The sequence below is a fragment of the Microplitis demolitor genome, chromosome 5, assembly GCF_026212275.2.
Source record: "Microplitis demolitor isolate Queensland-Clemson2020A chromosome 5, iyMicDemo2.1a, whole genome shotgun sequence".
In the NCBI taxonomy this organism is placed as follows: domain Eukaryota; kingdom Metazoa; phylum Arthropoda; class Insecta; order Hymenoptera; family Braconidae; genus Microplitis; species Microplitis demolitor.
Genome location: NC_068549.1, coordinates 20124227 through 20147201, shown reverse-complemented (window position 1 = coordinate 20147201; position 22975 = coordinate 20124227). Strand labels below are relative to the sequence as shown.

The window sequence follows — 22975 nt, the reverse complement described above, 5'->3', positions numbered from 1 at the left end:
AGTCGCTGGAGTGTAGAGTCGGGATTGGTGTGCACAGTCGACAGTGACAAAGAGATCTCGCGAAATGATTAAGAAAAATAAAAAAAAACTACATTAATAAATATTTTAGTGAAAGAGAACGTTGTCTGTTAGCACTTAACATTGTTTACTGTTCCGAGATGTCTAAGATAAGACGATGTCATATAATGTTAAAAATAACTTTTTTCACCACTAACCCAGTCACCCAATTATTTAAAACCACGGAAATTTATTTTGTTTGAAATTATTCTATCAGATTTGAAGTTTTGAATTTACCCGAGTCAAAAAAGAAATTCTAGTTAAGTTATCAAGAACCTCAATTCCCTTGATGTTTTATTTGCCGCGCAGAAAGTAACTCTACTTTAGTACTAAAAATCCTCAATGAGAACTGTGAGGTCTAAATGCCAATAATTTATCGATTTTTAATTATAAGACCTCAAAATCCTCAAGGAATTAAAAGTTACATTACGGACTTTGAAAAATTTTAGATAGAAAAGGGAGGGAGAGAATACGTCGAATGAGACTTTTGAAGTTCATCCGAGTCACAATATCTAGCCTCAATCCAGCCTCACTGAGAAAAAAAAAGTATTTTGAGCCTCAAATGATATTCAAAAAGCCTGAATGAGCCTCAAATAATGCTCACAGAGCCTCAAATGGTGATCAAAGAGCCTCAAATAATACTAATCGAATTTAAATTACATTTTAAATTTCATAGTCAAGACTAGGTTTATTTGTGGCTCATCGAGACTTATTGAGGATCTTTGAGCATCATTTGAGTCTCATTGAGGCTTTTTGAACAACATTTGAGGCTCAAAATGCTATTTTTACTCAGTGATGCTAGATTGAGGCTTACTTGGGTTCGATGAGGCTAGATATTGTGACCCGGGCAAATGTGGATAAAATAATTCCTGTATGTTTTGAGTATTTTGAGGCTCTGATCCACATTATGTTCTTCCAGTTTAGTCTTAAAAGTGGTAAAATGGGTCGTAACTTTCAGGACTAAACTAGGATAACTTTCTATACTGTTGTCAACAAATAAAAAAAAAACAAATTTACATGTAGAAAATTAAAAAAACTACAGGTGCAATTTTTTCAAATATTCTTTTTTTTATAATTTATCTTTTAAAAAAATATTCAAAAATTATTAGACGGTTGAATTCAATGACTGTGGATATAGCAGGCATCAGACAAATTTAAAATTATGAAAAAATAGAGTAAATAATGACTAAAATAAAATTAAAAAAAAATGCACATTTAAAAAATTTTGAAATTACTAAGTGCATTTTTAAAAATTATTATTTTTTAAATTATTTATAATTATAAATTTGTCTGATGTCTGCAACATCAGTCATTAAATTCCGTCTCAATATTTAAAAATTCTAGTTACTAAAGAAAATATATTTTTTACCAAAAAAAAAAAAAAAAAAAAAAAAAAAACTAAAAACTACCGTTTGCATTCCTCAGAGTCGTGATGGTATGCGCTCGATTACAATTGATTGAGAAGTACAATAAAACCCCAAGTACTCTGCGCTATATGCATCGTTGAGCGCGATAATTATTAACCGATCAATTTATCTGCTACAGGATCGAGCATTGAATACGTCCGAAAGATTGACATCAACTACAACTCTAACCGTAAATATTAGAGATGATGACGACCAAGATCCTTCATTCATCTACCAAGGATGTATGCTGCTCGACGGATCGTGTATCAATCCCGAGTACTCGGCTTCCGTAAGTCTCATAAAAATACAATCCTCGACAACATTTAAATGTCTTTTATTAATTGATAAAAAAAAAAATAAATAATTCGCTGATTTTTATAAATAATTAATAGACCATTGAAACGATAGTATCAGCATTGAATTCAAATGGGACATGTAATAGAATAAAATAAAGTTTAATGCAGATGGAGATGCAGATGCATCCCTAATGCAATTGCAATACAACGCTAATGCACATTAGATGTATTATAGATCCAGTTTGACTACATTTGCTCTCATTAATCCCGTAGGTATCCAGTGGAGTACTCTCTGGAATACTCAATATATCGCCGGAGAAAATACAAGCCGTTGACATGGACAGTATTAATGCACCAATTCATTACTCCTTTCTCAGCGGTAATCCGCCAAACTACAGAGACTTTTTTGAAATAAATCAAAACACAGGGGCGGTCAAACAGATTCGAGCTGTCGACACCACGGTTACCAAAAAATTTGATATTATTATTAAGGTAACTATTTATTTATTTATCAAGAAAATAACTGATACTGAAAACTGGAGACCGATGCAGATAAATGAAATAAATTATTTTTTTTCAGTCAGTAAATTTAAATAGTGAAGCCATTGGAAGTTTTATTTTATGTAACCATAGAGGAATAGAATTTTTAAATTAATTTTCTGTAATTAAATAATAATTACGAAGTCGAATAATTATTTCTCATTCGTTATATTGAATGAAGATAAAGATGCTTGGAATAATAGTAATTACGAATAATATATAAATGAATAATGAATAAAAAATGAAAATGGCAATAAAAATTAATGATTAAAAATAATTACGCCAAACAAGTAAAATCTATCAGAAATTTATCCTCTTTTGCTCCTATAAATTTAAAATCATTTAATCGCGTATGTGAGGGTCTGGCTCTGGTGAAATTTTGTTTTTTGCGGATCAATTACTCCCGAATTAACTTGAAATCATCCGTAGGTGTGAAAGTAAGTTAAAAAAAATCAATTTGTTGAAAAAAATTTGTTATGCGACCCGAGAAAAGATACAGCATCTCAGCATAAAATCGGGGATGTAAATAATTTTTTGTTATCCAACAAATAGTACAAGTTTGTTGTTTCAACAGATATTTATCAATCTTTAAAGATAAAAGTTATTTTTCCTTATAAATATCAACAAGCTATCGGCTTTTAATCACCGGGTTTATTTAAACCAACTGATGTTAAATCACCAGTTGCAGTCAGATATTTAAACAAAACAAACTTTTCAAATCTACAAACATGAAATCGCATTCCCGAATTCGTTTATTTAAACCAATTAACGCTAAAAAAAGACTAGCATCCAAAATTATTTTATTTTTTTTACTTGCTCTGTAAAACATAAAAGCTATCAATAGATTCGAATTACCATAGCTCTAGAGGATAAAGTACTAAAAATGTCCATGTATTCAGTTATTTTTTCATTACCACGTGTTGCTAGTACTTTCTGTTATAAATTATTATTCGAACAGTTACACATTCCACAGAACAAATTGCTTTGCAAAACAAAATTATCTTTTTTGCTCTTAATCTTAAAATTCTATTTAAAATTCCTCTAACTCAGTCACATATAGCTCACATATTATAGTAATTACACAGAATAATTACTGACTGATCCTCATTTTCATTAGGCCGTCGAGGAATCAGAAGCAAAGCGATCAGCGACAGCTAAGCTGACAATTACCGTCAAACCGGTAGACAGTAATCCGCCGGTTATTACAGCATCATCTGTTGAGGGTTACGTTGATGAGAATGCGCCAGTTGGTACCAAGGTCATCGACAGAGATGGAAATCCGATTAAACTTACTGTATTCGACGCTGATCTAGTAAGCTCCTCATTAATTTCCTTACAAATTCCTTCACCATCAGCTAATCTACTCATTTATCCATCAATCCATAGCACAAACTTGCAAACAAAAATTTAAAAAAAAAATTCTAGGCGCCAGAGGACCCTAAGCCAAACTACACGTTCGAGTTGACGACGAGTTTCTTTGGGATCGATCAATCAGGAACTTTGATAGTAAATGAAGAGAATCTGGACCGTGATCCGCCGAGTCCTGGGCGGTTCAGATTTCAAGTTATTGCTCGGGAGAAATCAGGAATCGCGGCATCAACACCTCTGTCTTTTGTCGTGACGTTGAACGACGTCAACGACAATGCACCTCAATTGCCAATGGTACCGCCAATCACCGTCCAAGCTGGCGAAGCCAGACGGGAAGTAATCAAGGTGACTCTCGATAATGTTTTTTTTTACTCTTTTTATCACAAGATGACATCATCTCCGATCACTGGCATCTCTACAGACATATTCAACTATTACGTCATCTACTCTACCTTTTAATTTGATTTAAAGCCAATTAAATTACATAATTGCATCGCTACAATTTTAATTAATAGTTATACTTATTGTTAATAATCAATAATTTAATTAAATATATATTTTTGATTATTATTACTTTGTAAATACACTGTAGAAAATTTGCAGTGACCGCTAAGTGGATTGTTTTATTTATTTAATTCTCTTGGAGTTAATTTCACTCCGAAGGAGTTTCGGAAAATATTAATTATAAAAAAAATTACTAATGCATAGTGAGCTTAGGTCTTTGATATTTAGACATTTATATTGAGTACGTAAATAATTACGAGCTCCCTTTCCATATATTCACGCGAAATTATTTTTAAAAATTATAACCAGCTGATAATAAAACTTGCAAAAATATAATTACACTGAGACACAAACTGTCGTATGACTTACATCAACTATAACACGAGATAACATTTCATATTGCACCGAAATATAAAATATTCCCATAAAAACTATGTCACTACAGCTATTCAACAATTTAATATTTTCACTATGTATTATATATATGAAATTATAATTTAGTGAATTACTAAAATATTTTATAAATTAAAAAGATAATATTTTAAGTTTAATTATTAATATCTCATTGAATTATTTATTTAAATAATTATGTTTATAATTAACAGCTGTTTCTATTAAATATAAATTTATTTAAGTATTAAAACTCCGGACCAGAGTGAATGCGAATTGAAATAAAATCCGCGTCACTCCCGATTTTTTACAGTGTGGAAGTAATTGTAATTTTAATCAATAAATTTAAATGACAGGTTGAAGCAACGGATAATGATGAAGGGGAAAATGCAGAGATAACGTACAGCATTTATCATGTATCTAATAACGGCCAGCAAAAATTCAAAATTGATCCCAAGTCCGGGGTGATAGAGTCCGTAAGAAAATTAAATGCCGGCGAACAGTACAGTATCACTGTCCAGGCCACTGATAAAGGCGGTAAATACTCACAGACAATTGTTGAAATAAATGTCATACCCGGTCCCAATACGCGTAGTCCCGTTTTTCAACAACCGGTCTATGAAGTTCAGGTTAGCGAAGGTGCTCCTATTAATTCAACAGTCGCTACCATTACTGTAAGTTTTTATTTATTTAGTTATATAATAACGAGAGGGGTAAAATGGGCCTTGGTATTAAAATATCTTATTTTTTTTTTTTTATAATTTTTTAGTCCCCAAATAAGGGGTTCCAATATAACTTAGCTGTGAAAATTTTTATGATCCAGAAGGTAGCAGACGATTTTCGATTTTTTTTTTCAACAATTAAATTTAAAAAAAAAAAAAAAAAAAAATGCACATGTAGAAAACTAAAAAAATTATGGGTGCAATTTTCTAAAATATTTTTTTTTTTTTTAATTTATCATTTGAAAAAAAAATCCAAAAATTAGTAGACGGCTAATTTCAGTATCATAAATTTTACATATGGGGCAAAATAGACCCCATTAAAATGAGCCACAGTAAAAAATTTGCAAAGATAATGTTTTTTTTATTATAAACTAAAAATAAATTTTGTATTAATTAAGTTTTAAAAATAAAAATTTATTTATCCCCACCCCCTATGTTGAAAAAAAATCATGCGGCCCATTTGAACCCCTTTCTTCTGTATGATAATGATGAGTAACTAATAATACAAATGATAAATTTGAAGGCACTCGACCCAGAAAATGATCCAGTGTCGTATTCAATACTTTCGGGCAATGACTTGAGGCAATTTGCGATCGGTGACAAGTCAGGCGTTATTACCGTTATAAGGAAGTTGGACAGGGAAGACTTGACGCGGTATCAGCTGGTAAGTGGTAACCAAGCATTCGCCTCAAGCATTAACCATTCATTATTTCTTGTAACTCGTAACTGACGACTCAAGTCTCAAGACTTTTATTTAACAGAATAAAAGTTTAATGATATGCTTAATTCAATACTTGATATTCATTATTTATTACTTATCAAGGTATTAAATAATAAAAAATTTTTTATAGTTTGTTAAGGCTGAGGACAGTGGCGGGCTTTCGAGCACCGCGACAGTTAACATCCGCGTCACTGACATCAATGACAAGAACCCCGAGTTCCAGGGTCTGCCTTACGAGTTTGAAGTAAAGGAAGGAGAGGCGAGAAAATTAATTGGACATGTTCATGCTGATGATGCCGATGAGGGTATTAATTCTGAAATAACTTATTTCGCACCTGACGACATTCCGTTCACGGTTGATCCGGAAACTGGAGACGTTCTTACTAAAATAGCTCTAGATTACGAACAAAATCACGTGAGTCTACTCAATAATTAAACCCATATTTTAATCCTTTGAATATTAACCGTCTAATTATGATAATTATTTATTAGGAATATAAATTTGTTGTGACGGCACGTGATGGCGCACCAGATCCTCGTCTAGCGACAGCAACTGTCTCAGTAAAAGTTATCGATGTCGAAGACGAAGTACCGATATTTCATCAAAGTAGTTATGAAGCACGTGTTAAAGAAAACGTTCCTGATTATATGGTTATACAAGTTGTCGTAAGTTTACTTTTTTAAATTTATTTGTTGCTTATTAATTTAATTATTTAACTTTTCGTTTTTTGTTTAAGGCCGATGATCCAGACACTAAAAAACAAATAACATATGTAATTAAACAAGGCGACACTGATCTCTTTAGTATTGATCCTAAAACGGGTGTAATTAAAACAGTACGTGGACTGGATTACGAAAGAGACAGTCAGCATATACTCATTGTCGGTACTTTAGAAAATACAAGTGATCTTCCTGGATCTACTACTCGTGTCGTTATCAACGTACAAGTAAGTTGTCTTTAATTATTTTTTAGATAAACCTCTTGACATATTAAAATTTAATTACTGTCGACTACTCGTCGTAAGCTTGATTGTAATAAATTTCTTCCCTTCAATCAAGAGTTACTCAGTCCAAAAAACTTCCCCCATTTTTTTGAGTTTCGTACCAGAGGCTTGTAACGGGTAGTCGAGAACAAAACTGAACGTACGGAGTGGAAAGTCTGAAATTCACAGAAAAATTTCCCTTACGTTCCCTAGATCAGGCTTTTGAAGGGTAGTCGACTGTATGTTTAAATTTTTTTATGAAATTGGAAACATGTCAGTGTAACTAATGTCATTGTTATAAAATTTTAAATATATAAGAATTAAATTTAAATAATAAATTTTTTTAAATAGAGAATTTTGAAATTAGGATAAAAAAATCCAATACCCGATCACTTTGTCAGAGTAATAGGAGATTTGTTTTCAAAAATTTAATGTACAAAAAATTAAAAATTGTAATTTATAAAAAATTTTGTTGTTTGTAAATTAAAAACTGTCGGATTTTTTTCTTTTGAATTAAAACATTCCCGGTACTAAAAAAATTAAAAAATTTATAGGGTAGACTCACTTGTTCGCAAATAATTCTGATTTTAGAATTTTTTTATTGCTCTAGTTTATTTTAAAAAGTTCCTGTCACTAGAAAAATTAAAAAATTCCATTATTTTTTTTTTTATTTTTATCGGATTTTCTATCCGGTCATGACAAAAAAAAAATTGCATTCGCACCTCGGGAAGCCTTCGACTCGGGTAAGAATATTACGGGTTGCAATGCCCTACTTTCCTGCCTAAGTACGTAATTTATTATTTCCCGTGTATGAAATTTTCCCCATGAATTTCAAGACAGAAAAAAAAAATTTCTTGTCGCAAGAATTTTTTCCCGCCCAAAAAAAAATTTTTTTTTTTTTTTCAATTTCTAATGCAAAAAATTTCTTAGGCCAAGGAATCTTTTTTTTCTGTGTAAAGATTTTTACTCGACGTATTAATGATTAAAAAATAAAATACTGAATAAAATTTATTTAATTAATTAATTTCATTAAAGGATATGAATGATATACCGCCTGTATTTACAACAATACCACGTCCAATTACACTTGACGATGACGTACCAATAGGTACCACAGTTATTAATTTATTAGCCCAAGATTCAGATGGAACATCACCCGGTAATCAAGTAAGTGAACTTTAAACGTCCAATAAATAAACTTTAATCCCATTACTATCATTATATATTTAATAATTAAATGTATCACAGGTAAGATATGAAATAATTGGACGTGGAAGTGCAAGTAGATATTTTGTAATTGATCCAGACTCGGGCATACTAACGGTCCGCGACGATTTACGGAAGGAAACTGACTCTGAATATCAAGTATGAATTATTTATTATTCTATTATTATTTTCGACATTAATTTATGCTCGTTAAGCCATTTTAATTATGCTGTACACATGTAATTAATAATATTTTACTCAAAGGTGGATGTAAGAGCTTACGACCTGGGCGAACCTCAACTGTCTTCTGTCACGACTGTCCCAATTTATATTCGTCACGTAGCAACAGTTGCCCCCGAAGTTGGACTAGGTTTCGCCGAGGACTCTTACAATGTTGATGTGCCTGAAGATGCTAGTGACAATACGCTAATTAAAATTTTGACAATTATAAATTCCCACGCTCACGATACAACTTTGAAGTGCGAAATTTATAGTGGCAATGAGGATGGATTATTTGAAGCTAAAATCACGGATGAACGTAATTGCGCATTGAGATTAAAAAAAGGAGCACTTGATTATGAGACAGTTGAATTTTACCAGATTAAAATAAAATTGGAATCTACCTCCGGTACTTTAAATTCACACCGAAATACTACGATGGTAAAATTATTTATTTATAAATTTAATTTTTACCGAAACTATTGATCTTACAAAAAAAAGTTTCGAACAAAAGTTATAGAAAATTTAATTTGCTACAAAAAAGGTCTTAATAATTATTCGTATATCTCCAATAATTTAAAAGTTATTGAGAAAATAAATATGGAATCAATTTTAAAAAAATATAAAAATTAATTTTTTTACTTAAATTTAAAATTACATCGAAATAATTAGACGTACGTAAAAATTTAATCATACCTTTTTTGTAGGAAATTTAATTAGCTACAAATTTGTTTCTATGCATTTTAGTCATATCTTTCTTAGTTTAGTCGCAATTTCAATTTTTTAAAAATAACTTTAAATGCAAATTTGAAAATTCATAAAAAAAAAATTCAAATCAACGCGCCATTAATAATTGATATTTAAATTAATTTCTAGGTTAAAATTCAAGTAATTGATGTAAATGATAACAAACCAGAATTTATATTCCCCGAAGACCCGTTGGGTTTACGTCGACGTCGTTACTTTGCATCAATACCAAAAACCGCGCAATTTTCATTCAACGTGCTTCAAGTAAAAGCCCAAGATAAAGACAATGGAAAATACGGTAAACTCGAGTACAAAATGTTAAATGGACGTGGAACGCAATACTTGTCAATAGACAGTTCCTCGGGCATGATAAAAACAATTGGAACGTTCGACAATGTCTTGTTAGAAGAATTACCATTTAAATTTAACGTCCAAGTACGTGATAATCCAAACTCGACGACTAAATTCAACACCGCCGAGGCTCCCGTAATTGTTAATTTAATTGACGAAGAGAATTTACTTGTACTTGCAATCCAAGATGCATCTGCCGACAACGTGCAAAAAGAAGCGACGAAAATAGTGAGAGTATTAGAAGAAAAAACAGGACTGCTGATTGGTATCGATAGGATATCTACTAGAAAGACTGTTAATAAAAATGGTACCGTCGAAAATCACCCGCTGGATACTGACGTCTGGTTTTATGCCATTGATCCAAAGACTGAAATTATTTTAGATCGTAATAATTCCCACTTAATAAGGTAACTTTATTTTATTTATTTAATTAAGTAAGCTTTTATTTATGTGACGGAAAAATAATTAAATAGGTCAGCTGATAAAAAATAATGAGAGACTTGAAAACTATCATTATTATTATTATTTTTTTTTTTTTATTTAAATGGTTGAGTTTGGATTTTAATTACTGGTACTATTACGTATATTTTACACAATCGTAATAATTATGGATGACGTGGATTATTTTTTTTTTAATTGTATATTAACGTGGCATGCAAACAAACCGCCACTAACTTATTACTAGTGAATAAAGTATTCGTGCATGAGTGGGTCTCGAAATATTTGTGATAAGAAACTGTTTAGTATTTCACGTATCGCTGGATGAATTTAATCAGCAAGATGGTTATAGTGCAGTTGAATTAAATAATAATAGTGAAAGACAGGATTTTTTTTTTCGGGCATGAGCAGCGAGTCCAGATTTTTTATATAATTTTTTCGAAGATGGAATTTCTCGAAGAAATCTGGGATGCCCACTTTTGACATTGGAAAATTTTGATTATTGGTGTGGCAGAGAAGTGAACAATAATAGTGGAAGAAAAAAATTTTTTCGAGCATAAGCCGGTGGGGTCTCGATTTTCTATCGAATTTAACAGAAGGCTATCCTGGCTAAAAGTACGGTCTCAGATGGATGTTTTCAGTTGGTGGGGAAATCAAACAAGTCGCTCGGAAGAATTGTAGTATTCAAAAGTATAGAAAAATTTTTTTTTTCTCGGGCTTAAGCAAGTGAGCCCCGATTTTTTTTATCGGATTTCTATAGAATTTCTTTGAAGACAAATTTTTTCAAAAATGAAAAAGTTGAGATACGTACTTTTGGCATTTTTCGGACATAGGCAGCGAGTCCCGATTTTCTATAAAATTTTTTCGAAGACAGATTTTCTCAAAAATGGAAACTGGAATTCCCACATTTTTATGAAAAATAAATTTTTAATAGCAAATCAATTATTAATAATTAATAGAAGTATTTTCCATTAAAACTAAAAATTTAATGAATAATGAAAATATTTCCTATTAAAAAAAATTTTTCAATGACAACTAATATTGACAACTTGTACATCCTTACGTACGCATCCAAATCCCAGGATCTTTGAAAAAACATTCAGAAAATTATTTTCCAATTAAAAAACAACAATAGCTTTTAAAAGGATGATTCTCTAACTTGTAAATTCATAGAAAATCTGAATTTTTCAAGCAGAAAATTAAAAATCCATTCCAAATGTACCAATTTCCGAGTGTTTAATATTGTAAAAATGTTAATGAATAAGAAAAAAGTCTTCGTTTAAGTAATTACTATCATTTAAATTTGTTTCAGAGTAATGTTAGACAAGCCAGCAATGTCTTCATTAATTTTCGACGTATCAACAGCCGTCCGAGCTAACGCTATTGACATTCATGCGCCAGTAACGACGCCCGAGCAACCAACAATCGTTACTCCTATAGCCGTTGCATTTAGCGGCGAAGTATTTCCATATGCTCTGATAATAATCGCTTGCGTTATTCTCGTTCTCGGTGTCGCTGGAATTATTTACATCTGCATATCCTGGTCCAGGTCAGCATTATTAATTATTTTAAAAATAAACAAAGCTAACGCGGAAAATATAATTAAGATCTAATGACATCTTCAGATCTATTCAAATTTTTTTTTGTCCTGAAATATTTTCTAAAATTTGATTTTTTTTTATCTTTGACACGAGGATCAAAAATTTAAATACATTTGAATAATTGATAATTTAAAAAATTAAATTTAAGTAAAATATCGGATTTAGATCATAGATCTAAATTATTATTTCCCGGGTAATGAAAATATTTTTCTGCAAGGACAATATTTTTAATGAAATTCTATAAATATTCAGCATGACATTGAATATTATTTCCTCAATGAATATTTCCTTATTACCCATGAGATTCATAAGTTTATTTTTATAATAATAATGACAATTATTATTATTATTATTATTATTATTCATAGAATAATTAAATAAACTGCGGCGCGCAAATGTAAATAATATTATATTTAAAGAGTCAAGTTAAGTAAAGAGACATAGAATATAAGCTTTTCAATTAAAACCTATTTGCAGTAATTAACCTTTTCCGGGTAACTTGCGCTAGCCAGACAGAGTTAAATTATTTTTTCAGTTGCCGAGTTAATAAAATATATAAATAGCTTGAGTTAGTTTTTTTTTTAAATTTTAAAATTTAACTGTAACTGGTTACTATTTGCAATAGGTACAAAAGTTATAGAGAACGTATGCAGCGAATGTACGTTGTTCCCAGATATGATCCAGTTTACGTCGAGACGGATCTCAAGGAATACGAGACCCAAGTACTGCGTATGAGTGTCCCAAATGACGACAACGAGAGCTACAATGACTTACAATTAGACTTTAGTAATAAAAATCATGCATTTAGTCTTGACAATGTCAGTTACATTACCAAAGATCATGGCGGAAGTACTGGTATGTAATTATTTATTTTTTTATTTATTTAATTACGCCCTATGCAATTTATACTAAGATAATTCTACTGTCCGCTATAATAAATGTCACTTCAGATAATTTAAATGTACAATTACGTGACCGATACTAATTACTCACTGTAATTATAGTGTTTGAAATTTAAATCTAATAAATCGTCACTGAAAGTAAATAATTCATTATATTTATTGCGCAACTCAATTGCAAAGCAATGAGATATGTTCTGCTAACGTTTACTTTGTTCTAAATGTTTCAATTACGTAAAAAAAATTTCACACTTGTTCAAATATGTGATGAAAAAAATTCCTATGATTTGAAAGATAACTTATTAATGAATAAAACAAACACATTTTTAAGTCGATTTTTTAGTAATAAAGATTTAAAAAAAAAAAAATTGTGGAAAACTGTGATGGTTGTCAGTATTTACGGGTGTTGGTAAACACAATGACTTTAAAAATATACATCCGATTGATAAATTTTTTTTTTACACTTGAATTTTTTAATACACGCAAAAATAGGCACTGCAACAGGACGTAGTCTTGTGGAAGCAACAGGATAGGATCAAGCTTCATGTACTAATTTTTTTTTGTCAGTATAATAAAATTTAAAAATTAAAAAAAAAATCAGTTTGAAAAAAGATTCAAATTTGCAAAGAAAATTCCAATTTCAAAAACCAAAATTAAAATTTGAAAATTGGAATTTTTTGTTTCAGACTTTGAACTATTTTCTAAATTTTGAAATTTCACTATACGGACAAAAATAATTAGTAAATAAAATTTGTTCCTTATCCTATCGATTCCAGAAAAAAAATCCTGGTGCTGCAACAGGATAAAATTCTGTTGCAGCGTCTATTTTTTTTCCGTATAAAATAACCTTTTTGAAAATCACTATCCAAATTTTTTTTTTAAATTGTAATCCAAAAAAACTTAAAACTGATGATCCGTGAAAAAAATTCAGCTGTCGATTTTTTTTATTTTTTGAATGAGCAAAAAAATTTCACGCGTTTTAATTTTCAAAATTTTTCAATTTTATCGATTTGAAAAAATTAAAAATTTATTCAAAAATTTAATAAATTAAAAAATTACAAATAATTAAAATTATTTAATTTTGTCGTTAAATAAATAAATAATTTATAAAAAATCATAATTAATTAAATATTTCAAAAAATCTTTACTGATCAGTCCAGTGAATGAACACGACTAATAAATTGACATCAATTAATCTATACCTCTATCATTTAACTTCAATTACAATAATTAAAAAAAAAAAAAAATACTTGATTGCTCTTTGATTTAAAATTTTTAAAACATGACTTGTAATTACATCCTTCTGTATTCAAATATTTAAAAATTAATCCGTTAATTAACTGGTTAAGCGTTCAATTACTGGCTCAGTGACTCTACTAGTACACTGACTGATTAAATGATTACAGATTTACCACTAATTATTTAAAACGAATGTTAATTAGGTCAACAGAGTCCAGTGAGCTCAGAAGCCGCGACGACAGTCCGCGCCTCTAGTATCGCGGGTAACCCAGAAGTAAACATGCAATCTCTGAGACGATCAACGCTGAGTCGTAAGAATAATAATAATACCAATCTTATAAATAATATTGACACACCTGTATTGAATCCGCTGTTCAATCACGAAGAGCTTTTGAGCGCAAGCCCTTCAAATGATAACGTTACATTTAGAGAGAGGAAAGACTACTCGCACCTCGGGTTCAGTTATTTGACCGAGCAGAGTCCAGTTGAGACAACTACAGAATTGTAATTACAATAGCTAACATAGTGCACGATTTATTATTATTGAGTTGTTATAAAAACAAATAAAACTGTAATTTAACTTAATTAGTATTTTATAGATGGACGTTCAATCAAATACTCTAGGTTTAATATTATTATTAATTATGCGCTGACAAATGTGCCAGCTACCGTCCGTTAAATATTTTTATACTGAAAAAAAATTTATGCATAATTAATTAATTAATTAATTAATTAATTAAATGATCGTGTGGATAAATTTATGTAAATTAATTGATATAATTTATATTTTATTGTTTATGTTAATTATTAAATGTATTATATTATTATTATTATTATTATTATTATTATCAATACTATTTTATAATTAATGTTCAAGTTTTGCTCATATTAACAATATAAAAGTGATATATATAAATATATATACAAATATATTTTTTTTAAATGTCTTAATAAAAAAATATGCGCAACGACTTGCCAGAATGCAGTCATAGATTTTAATTTACTTATATTTTTTATTATAAATTATTAATAAATGTAAAATTTATTATTATTATAAATTATAACTATTGAATGTTTTAATTAAAACGTATGTATTACAATAGCAAAAGTAACTGCCACGAATTACTAAATTGCTAGAATAATTAAAAAAAAAAAAATAACGTAAATGTTTAACATTTTTTTTTTCCGCTTTTTTTAACTCCTCCGGGACTCAATTACTCATCTTTGCATTATTTTACTCTACACATTTAAATAGAAATTTTTTTAATGTGACATTTTTTACTCGAGTTTTTTTTTTTTTTTTTAATTTAATTGAAGTGGTTGAATAATAATTTATCCAAAAGTTATGTTATTTAATAAATTAATGTGTAAGTAATTTAATTAATGGTTGAATAATATTTAAGATGCCAATGTGAAGAAAAATGTAATAATTAGTAAAAAAAAAATGTATAAATTTTGTTAATAATTAAATAGTAAATTTATTGTAATAAATATTATATTGTTTAATTATTTTGTGTTTATTTACGTAAGCAAATTTTTTTAATTTTAGTTTTGAAAAGACGAAAATAGTCGGGATGTGCATAAAAAGTACAATGCACACCTCAATTTTTATAGTGAAATAAGTTAATAAATGATATTTTATTTAATTTATAAGTTATAAGAAGACATATCTGAACTATTTCTGGTGTAATTAGTCATTAAAATGACAGTTATTAAGACAATTATTAATTAAACTAAATTAGGTGCAGAATTGTAATTAATTTGACAATTAAAATTAAATGACAAGAAATTATGTCATTATATTTGATAGAATTATATTTTAGAGTGATCTACTACCGATAGAAAAGTAATTAAATCAATTAATGATCATCTAAATTCCAAAAGAAGCTCAATAGTATTTTTTTAAAAATGCACACCGCAAATTTTTATGATGAAATAAGATATTGAAATTTTTTTAGTGGATTTATAAAAGATCCTAGTACTAATTCGAATCATTTTGAGTGACATTTACCATTTAGATGATAGTAATTAAGACAATGATACCAGCTAACTTAATTTAATTGCCAGAACTGTAATTAATTTGGTAATTGAAACTAAATATCAGAGATTTAGATAAAGTTATTTAATATAATTATACTTTAAGGTGATCCAATACCGATAAAAAAGTAATTCAATTAATTAATCATCATCTAGATTCTAAAAGAAGCTCAATAGTATTTTTTAAAAAAATGCACACCTCAAATTTAAAAAAAAATTTTAATAATTTTAATTTTAATTTTGCATCTAGATGTTAGATACTAAGATAATTATGCCGTAACCTAATTTACCTGTCAGAACTATAATTAATTTGTCAATTATAATAGAGTTCAATAGAATTATATTTTAAAGTGATTTGATACTAACGGAAAATAAATTTAATCAACAGATCACATATTTGTGACGTTGTCATATTTCTGTAATGCGACTAACGGAAAACGAAAATTTGAAAATAAAAAAATGACAATTTTTCTTCATAAATATCAAAATAAATAGTCTAAAAATTAGATCAGACTTGTTTATTACTCTCCTATGGGTAATAATATACTCAAACTACCAATTTATCACCCTCTGGACCCCAAAACAAGCTCAATACCATTTATAAAAAATGCACACCACAAAATAAATTTCAAAATTACCAACATAAATAAAATAAAGTAAAAATTAACCCATAATTTAAAAATAAAATAAAAGTAAAAACAATTTTGTCGAAAATTAAATGAAAATGTAAAACACCGAAAAGCGTCGACGCAGTTTTCATATGACGCAGACGCATCTGTACCATTTGATCAACAATAAACGCGAGCATGTGCGAGAGAATGATGTACATTTAAGTGGGAGAAGAAGGGAAGAGGATAGTATCCACCCGGACAGATGATACTACATCCAGGGTATCGACATGAACCTCGCGCTCAGTAATCCTCGGTCTCTCTAGAACTCAACAACGCGCACACCTTTAAATTTTCCACTCATCCATAGCGTATATATAAAGTGCAACAGATATGTGAATACTATTTCAAATTTTAAATTTGCCTCCGTTAATTTCATCTCCAAATAATAAAATCGGTGAATTTTTTATCACAAATTCGTTAAAATTTTAATTTAAAAAACAAACCACCTGTTATTTTTAAAATTTTAATATATTGTAATTTATTCACATCGATAATTGATTAAAAATATCTAATTAATTTTATAAAAAGCACCTTTTATGTTAATTAAAGTGCGATATTATCTCTCGGAAAAAAATTCATAATCTAGATTATTAAATAAAATATTTATTATCATTTTTAATTTAATAATTTATTATTCAATTGCATGATATTACTCATTACTCTTTTCATTGTCCATGTAAAACAATACTCTATTATAGTCACAACAAAAAATATATATAATTATACCCGCATATATATTTTTTGTAAAAAAAAAAAAATAATAATTTAAATTAACGTGAAAAAGTGAGCGATATAAATATATATTATTTATTATATATTTATTTTAGTCACATTGTCAAGTGTAATTATTTTTTTTTGTGACGTTTGTTAATTTAAAAAAAAAAATATTAAAATTTATTAATGCCTATTCCATAGCATTGACGTCATACAATTCCCTTGAGAAATGGATTATAAAAGTTAAAGCTGATGGGTTGTTAAGATTTAGGTGAGAAATATAAGGAGGTGAGGGAAGAGCAACAATTGCAAGTTTTATTCAGACAAAATCAATGAGTGGATGACTAATTGCGAGATGAAGCACTTGAAGATAACGGTTTTTATGTTTAATTTAATAATATGGGTAATTAATAATTGAGTGATTAATTGTTAGCTTGTAGTTTTATCAATTAAATATATATGTATGTAAAATACTTTGTGTATTGCAGTTAAGTGGATTTATGGTGATTGTTATTGGTACTTGGCTGATATTAGAGCCAAGTAGTGGTCACTTGTTAAACCTCTTTGCTAAAAGTATAACACCCCATGATACGGTACAAATACTATCTTATGTATTACTAGGTCACGGATTTATAGTATTGACTGTGGGATTTATTGGATGTCGCGCCTCTTTACATGGCAGCCAGTGCATTTTAGCTGTTGTAAGTAACTTTTTAGTTGTTTTTTTAATTATTTATATTACTGGAGGAAGGACTAAAAATAACGATAGAAATTGAGAGTGTAATTAAAAATATTGATTTTTATTTAATCACAGATACGTTTTTTTTTTTTTATCAAAAATATAAACAACGCGTAGGAGATAAAGAAAATTGATTTTTTTTTAATTGATTTATTTAAATTTGGATGAAAGTTGTGAGTAATTTTAAAGTTTTTGAGTATGGGCTTGTTGGTACTCATTTTAGAGTAAATTTTTTAATTATTTTAATCAAATATTTCAATAAAATTAATTTTAATGTGGGCATTAAATAATAATTACAAAATAAAATGATCATCCCTCTTATTTTTTATATTAAAAAAAGATAAAGATGCTTTAAATAATAAATAAAGCAATAATACATAAATAAATACTGACAAAAAAAAATAAAAATAAATAGTAATTAAAACCCACACTTAAATATAATTACTCCAAACAACTGAAATCTGCAAGTAGTTTATACTTTTTTTTTATAAACAATTTAAATAGCGCGGGGGTGCAGACAAAACAAGTTGGTGATTTTTTGTTTTATAAATATTTGTCATGTGTAAAAATTTTTCTATGTCTTTGTAGCAAAAGAGTTAAGAGTATTGATAATTAAGAGGTATTTCGAGGGACGAAAAATATTTTTCATGATACCAGAATCGAAATTTAAAGTTTCAGTGTCTCAGCCATCGAAACAAGCGAATTTCTGCCTTCAGTCAGCGGACAGAAAAATTTGTGTTTCATCCCTTGGAAAGAAACAAATAATTTTCTGCCACTGACTAATGACTTTCGCAATTTAAACTCTGATACTTGTCATTTATTTAATAGTAATTTTAAACCATTAATTTTATTTATGTAAATGACAGTTCTGTCATTAAGTTTTATATAAATTAGCTTAAATAATAAATAGTATTTGTAGTTTCTGCTTAATTATCACAGAAAAAAATTATTTCTTGCAAAAAATTTTAACTTAAGAAAATTTTTATTTGCCCTAAGAAATTTTTTGGGTTATAAATTGAGAACAAAAATTTTCTTGCGCCAAGAAATATTTTTTTTCTATGTATAAATTACAAATAACAATTTACGCTTACGCTAATAGTTGATGACAATTAATTTTAAATTAACTCGTTTCTGACTGCTGACAATAAAACTAAATTCCAATACAGGTAATCATGAAAAATCTGGTGTGTAACTCAGGATGACACGATTTCAGACTGCACGTGATGTCAGCCAACCACCCTGGTCTGAAATTGTTTTGTTTCATCCCTTGTCACACAATATCCTATTTTTATCCAGCAAATACTACAACTTTGTTGTTACACGGATATAAATCTTTAAAGATAGAAAGTTATTTTTATTTATAAATATCAACAAGTTATCGGCTTTTAATCACCAGGTCTTTATTTAGACTGATGTTAAATCTCCAGTTGCACTTGTCAGATATTTAAACAAAAAAAAAAAAAAAGCTTAAATCTGCAAACGTGTTTTTGCATCCCCGCGTTTATTTAAACAAATTGATGCTAAAGAAAATACCAGCGTCCAAAATTATTTCATTTTTTTTTCACTTGCTATGTAAAACAAAAGTTGTCAGTGGATTTGAATTACCATAGCCCTGGAGGATAACATATTCTAAAAGTGTGCGTTTATTCAATTTATTCAGTTATTTTTTAGTTACCACGTGGAGATAATTGTAAAGTACTTTTCGTTAGAAGTTATTATTTATACTAAAATTGAGAGGAAAAAAAGTTCTAGTCCTTCTGCCAGTGAAATTTTTTGTTGCTTAATGTAAAAAATAATTATTCTTTGGTTTAATTTATAGTATATTGCAATGCTTGTTGGATTAATAGTTTGTGAATTAGTGACCGCGGCCGTCGGTGGTTTTCTCTCTTATCGTGCAGTTACTGGATTGGAAAATAGATTATTAGAACGATTAGCTGATCATTATGGTCACGATCGGACAAGTGATATCGCATTTAGCCAAAGTCTTGATTTTGCACAGTATAAGGTATTTCATTACTACCATTAACCCAATTACTTTATTAGCTACTCCATTCATTAAATTAATTACTCAATTATCACTTAGTTTTTTTTTTTATTTTTCATTTATTTTAAATAATTAAAAATTAGTGCAAAATTTTTTTTCACTTCATTATATCACCCGCTAAAAATTTGAGTTGAGTTTTAATTAATTTATCATAATTGATTGCCGTCAATCCATTAAATTAATTAATAATTAATTTAAAAATTTTTTTTTTAATCATTTGCTAACGAAAATCCATAAATCATTAATTTATTTATTTGAATTAATTCAAAATTTAAATTGTAACTAAAAGTAGTTAAATTTGAACACGAGTATTTATAAATAGAATAAAATGTAATGCAATAGAAATGAAGTGGATATGTAATGAGATTATCAGTAGGCAATTAAATAATTAATGAATAAATTAAAATTATAGTTTAATTGTTGCGGTATTTACGGCGATGGTGATTACAATGGTACTGCATGGTGGAGAGATGGAAGGATATCCGGACTTAAAAGGCAGGTTCCTCTTACTTGTTGCATACTTAAAAATCACGAGGTATTTAAATATTTATATTTTTAAAGTTTATCTTCATAAAATATGCAAACTATTCGCTTAACTTTGCTGTTATTGTTGTTTATTTTAAATTCAGGCGAAAAATACCGGAAGTCCTATGAGCGTTGTCGCACGAGTTTTTCATAAAGACGTTAGTATTTTTTTTTAATAAAAATCAGTTGGAAAATGAATTTTAAAAATTTTTAGTTTGCGTGAGAAAAAAAAATTAATTACAATATCGAAAGGGAGTAAAATCGGGGCATAAAAAATTTGAATAATATTATGAAATTTTATTTTGTTTAAAAAATTTAAATTTTAAATTTCTATGGCTGATTTGAGCCATCAAATTTTTTTTCTGATTTTTTAAATTGCCTCAGATTTTTGAAAATTTGAAAAATTTTTGGAAGCCCATTTTACCTCTTGTAGTTTATTAAAAATTTAATCAACTCCGTTTTACCCCGCAATTTTATTCTCTATTCTTTTATATTATTTTTTTTTTTTTGAAAAATAAAAATTTCCAATAAATTCTTGTTCAATACCCCACTAATTAAATTACTTTTTTTTTAAACAGAATCGAAAAAAATTCGTTATATAAAATAATTATTAGCTAACTATTAATTACCTGGCGTATAAAAATTAACATCGAAAAAAGTGAATAATTAAAAATATAAATTTAATTTAAACGCGGGAAAATTATTTAAAATCATTATCCAACTTTTTAATAAACTTTTAATTTAATTGAAACCCTGGATAATTAAAATAAAATTAAATTAAAAAATAATAATTTAGAATGAACCATGGTTACATCCACAACCAAAAGATGAAACAGCTTGCCAAGCAACTGATCCAGAAGCTCACATAGAGTACAGAAATAAAATAGTAAGTAATAATTTGTAATTTATATCGCATCACCAATGCCAAAAGGACATATTTTTATACGCCCTTTTGTCTTTAGTCCCTAAGTTTAAAACCATAAAGACATAGAAGTTTTTTCTTGATTTCTTTAGTTTTTGATATTGGGTACATGCGAAAATGCTCTAGCTCTAGCTTTCGCTTTATGGCAACGCTTGGCTAGATCTAGAGCTAGAGCATTATCAAATGCACCCATTTTTAATGAATTTTGAGCTCAAAACCCGCCAGAAATAAAATAATTCAAAAATTTAAATTGCCGCCTTTTTTTAAAAACTCGACCGATGTTTTAAATTTTTAAATTTGATCAATAATTGTCTAAAAATGAGTATATAAAATTTCATAATCATCCGTCAGAAAATTTCAAAAATATAATAATGATATTTTTACCATAACACAAAAATCAATCATGTAACTTTGAACCTTTATTAAAATTCGATGAAATATCGTAAAATAAAAAATAAAAAAACTAAAATATACTTTACTTTATCAACTATGACATCCTGTTTACCCAATCAGGCTACACGTTTCCGTTAAAAGGTTATTTAAGAAAAAATCGGCGGAAGTAGGGTTATTTATTAATTTGAAAATTTTAAATTGCCGCCATTTCTAAACTAATTTACCGATTTTGCTCATCTTTGAACTTAGCCGAGCTAATCATTTATAGAATAACTATCGTCGTAACAATACGCGTTACATATACATTCATATTTACATTTTTGAACCAATAATATTTTTGAAACCTACTCGACGAATTATCATAGCCTATGGCAAAATTATTTGAAAATTCGACCATGAGAACATATGCAATTTATAGATTTGAATGTAATCTAATAATAACTCAACAAAACGATTGGCAATGAAAATAAAATTATACACCCTTTTAGCTTTTAGAGAATTTCCATAAATTTTTAAATTATTATTTTAAATGAAATGTATAATCATTAAAATTTAAATTAACAGGGCTGCCTTGAAAGAGCAACAAATTGGCTTCGTAATGAAAGTTTAAAGCTTGTTTTCCTCGGCATGGGTATGGCAGGTATTCAGGTAAATCATCAATACATTTATATTAAATAGCTAATTTTAATATTTACTAAACTATTTAATTAAATAACTTTTGATGAATTTGAAAATAAATAAAAATAAAAATTATTATAATTAACAATCTATTGAAATAATAATATATATATTTATAGACACTGGGAATAATAACAGCAACGATATTGTGCCAAACATTTCGCGAGCACGATCCAGATAATTGATTACAATAAAAAACTACACTGCCGTTTATTTTTGGATAACATCGCGACGGTAAATAATAAATAATAAATTAAATTTAAAATTTAAAATTTAAATTTCTGTGTTCGACGTAGCGCGTACGTACTTTCGTACATTTGGACGAATGTTCGTACTTACGATAGAACTATAGAAAAAATTTAGCGGAGAGTATTCAGATGGTAAAATATTAAATATGTCAATCAATTTATTTTCGATTAATTAAATAAATAAATATATAACATATTTAATTGTCAATTTAAACGACAACTCAGTTTACGTTTTTTCAATTTCATTTTACTATTTAATTAAACATTCAACTCATTACTATTGTCTTTTAATTATTGATTGTTAAAATTTATTTCAA

General features: G+C 28.3%; 2 protein-coding genes across 10 annotated transcripts in view; both read left to right on the top strand.

Annotated features, from left to right (window-relative positions):
• The window catches only part of LOC103579549 (cadherin-99C), a 100414-nt gene extending 85604 nt beyond the window's left edge, over positions 1-14810 (top strand). For 5 of the 7 annotated variants that reach the window (XM_053739638.1, XM_053739635.1, XM_053739639.1 and 2 more), the window contains 16 exons: positions 1603-1752; positions 2033-2251; positions 3417-3611; positions 3725-4012; positions 4918-5235; positions 5807-5947; positions 6135-6419; positions 6497-6670; positions 6742-6951; positions 8023-8154; positions 8236-8352; positions 8458-8853; positions 9289-9917; positions 11261-11497; positions 12175-12404; positions 13891-14808. In XM_053739638.1, the coding sequence (XP_053595613.1) occupies positions 1603-1752; positions 2033-2251; positions 3417-3611; positions 3725-4012; positions 4918-5235; positions 5807-5947; positions 6135-6419; positions 6497-6670; positions 6742-6951; positions 8023-8154; positions 8236-8352; positions 8458-8853; positions 9289-9917; positions 11261-11497; positions 12175-12404; positions 13891-14195 (4026 nt within the window). In that variant the 3' untranslated portion in view covers positions 14196-14808. Of the gene's footprint in view, positions 1-1602; positions 1753-2032; positions 2252-3416; positions 3612-3724; positions 4013-4917; positions 5236-5806; positions 5948-6134; positions 6420-6496; positions 6671-6741; positions 6952-8022; positions 8155-8235; positions 8353-8457; positions 8854-9288; positions 9918-11260; positions 11498-12174; positions 12405-13890 lie in introns of all 7 variants that reach the window. The other 2 variants (XM_053739633.1, XM_053739632.1) reach the window with 2 other exon arrangements.
• Positions 14811-16624: 1814 nt separating this feature from the next.
• Positions 16625-22883, top strand: LOC106694195 (tetraspanin-11). 3 transcript variants are annotated; one of them, XM_014444609.2, is made up of 9 exons: positions 16625-16727; positions 17311-17512; positions 17598-17810; positions 19668-19853; positions 20305-20427; positions 20522-20575; positions 21214-21303; positions 22297-22380; positions 22530-22883. In XM_014444609.2, exons 2-9 carry the CDS (start codon positions 17450-17452, stop codon positions 22593-22595), a joined length of 879 nt encoding a protein of 292 aa, XP_014300095.1. In that variant the 5' UTR covers positions 16625-16727; positions 17311-17449; the 3' UTR covers positions 22596-22883. The 3 variants fall into 3 exon arrangements, with proteins under 3 accessions (XP_014300095.1, XP_014300097.1, XP_014300096.1); XM_014444611.2 differs by having other exon boundaries at positions 16625-16789; XM_014444610.2 differs by lacking the exon at positions 16625-16727 and adding an exon at positions 17116-17236.
• The last annotated feature ends 92 nt before the right edge of the window (positions 22884-22975 follow it).

Bases quoted from the DNA above. Each gene is read 5' to 3' on its own strand.
- LOC106694195 (XM_014444609.2), top strand. From the start codon at position 17,450: ATGACTAATTGCGAGATGAAGCACTTGAAGATAACGGTTTTTATGTTT. The intron at 17,811-19,667 runs GTAAGTAACTTT...TTTAATTTATAG, and splicing joins GCCAGTGCATTTTAGCTGTT to TATATTGCAATGCTTGTTGG. The intron at 21,304-22,296 runs GTAAGTAATAAT...TTAAATTAACAG, and splicing joins TAGAGTACAGAAATAAAATA to GGCTGCCTTGAAAGAGCAAC.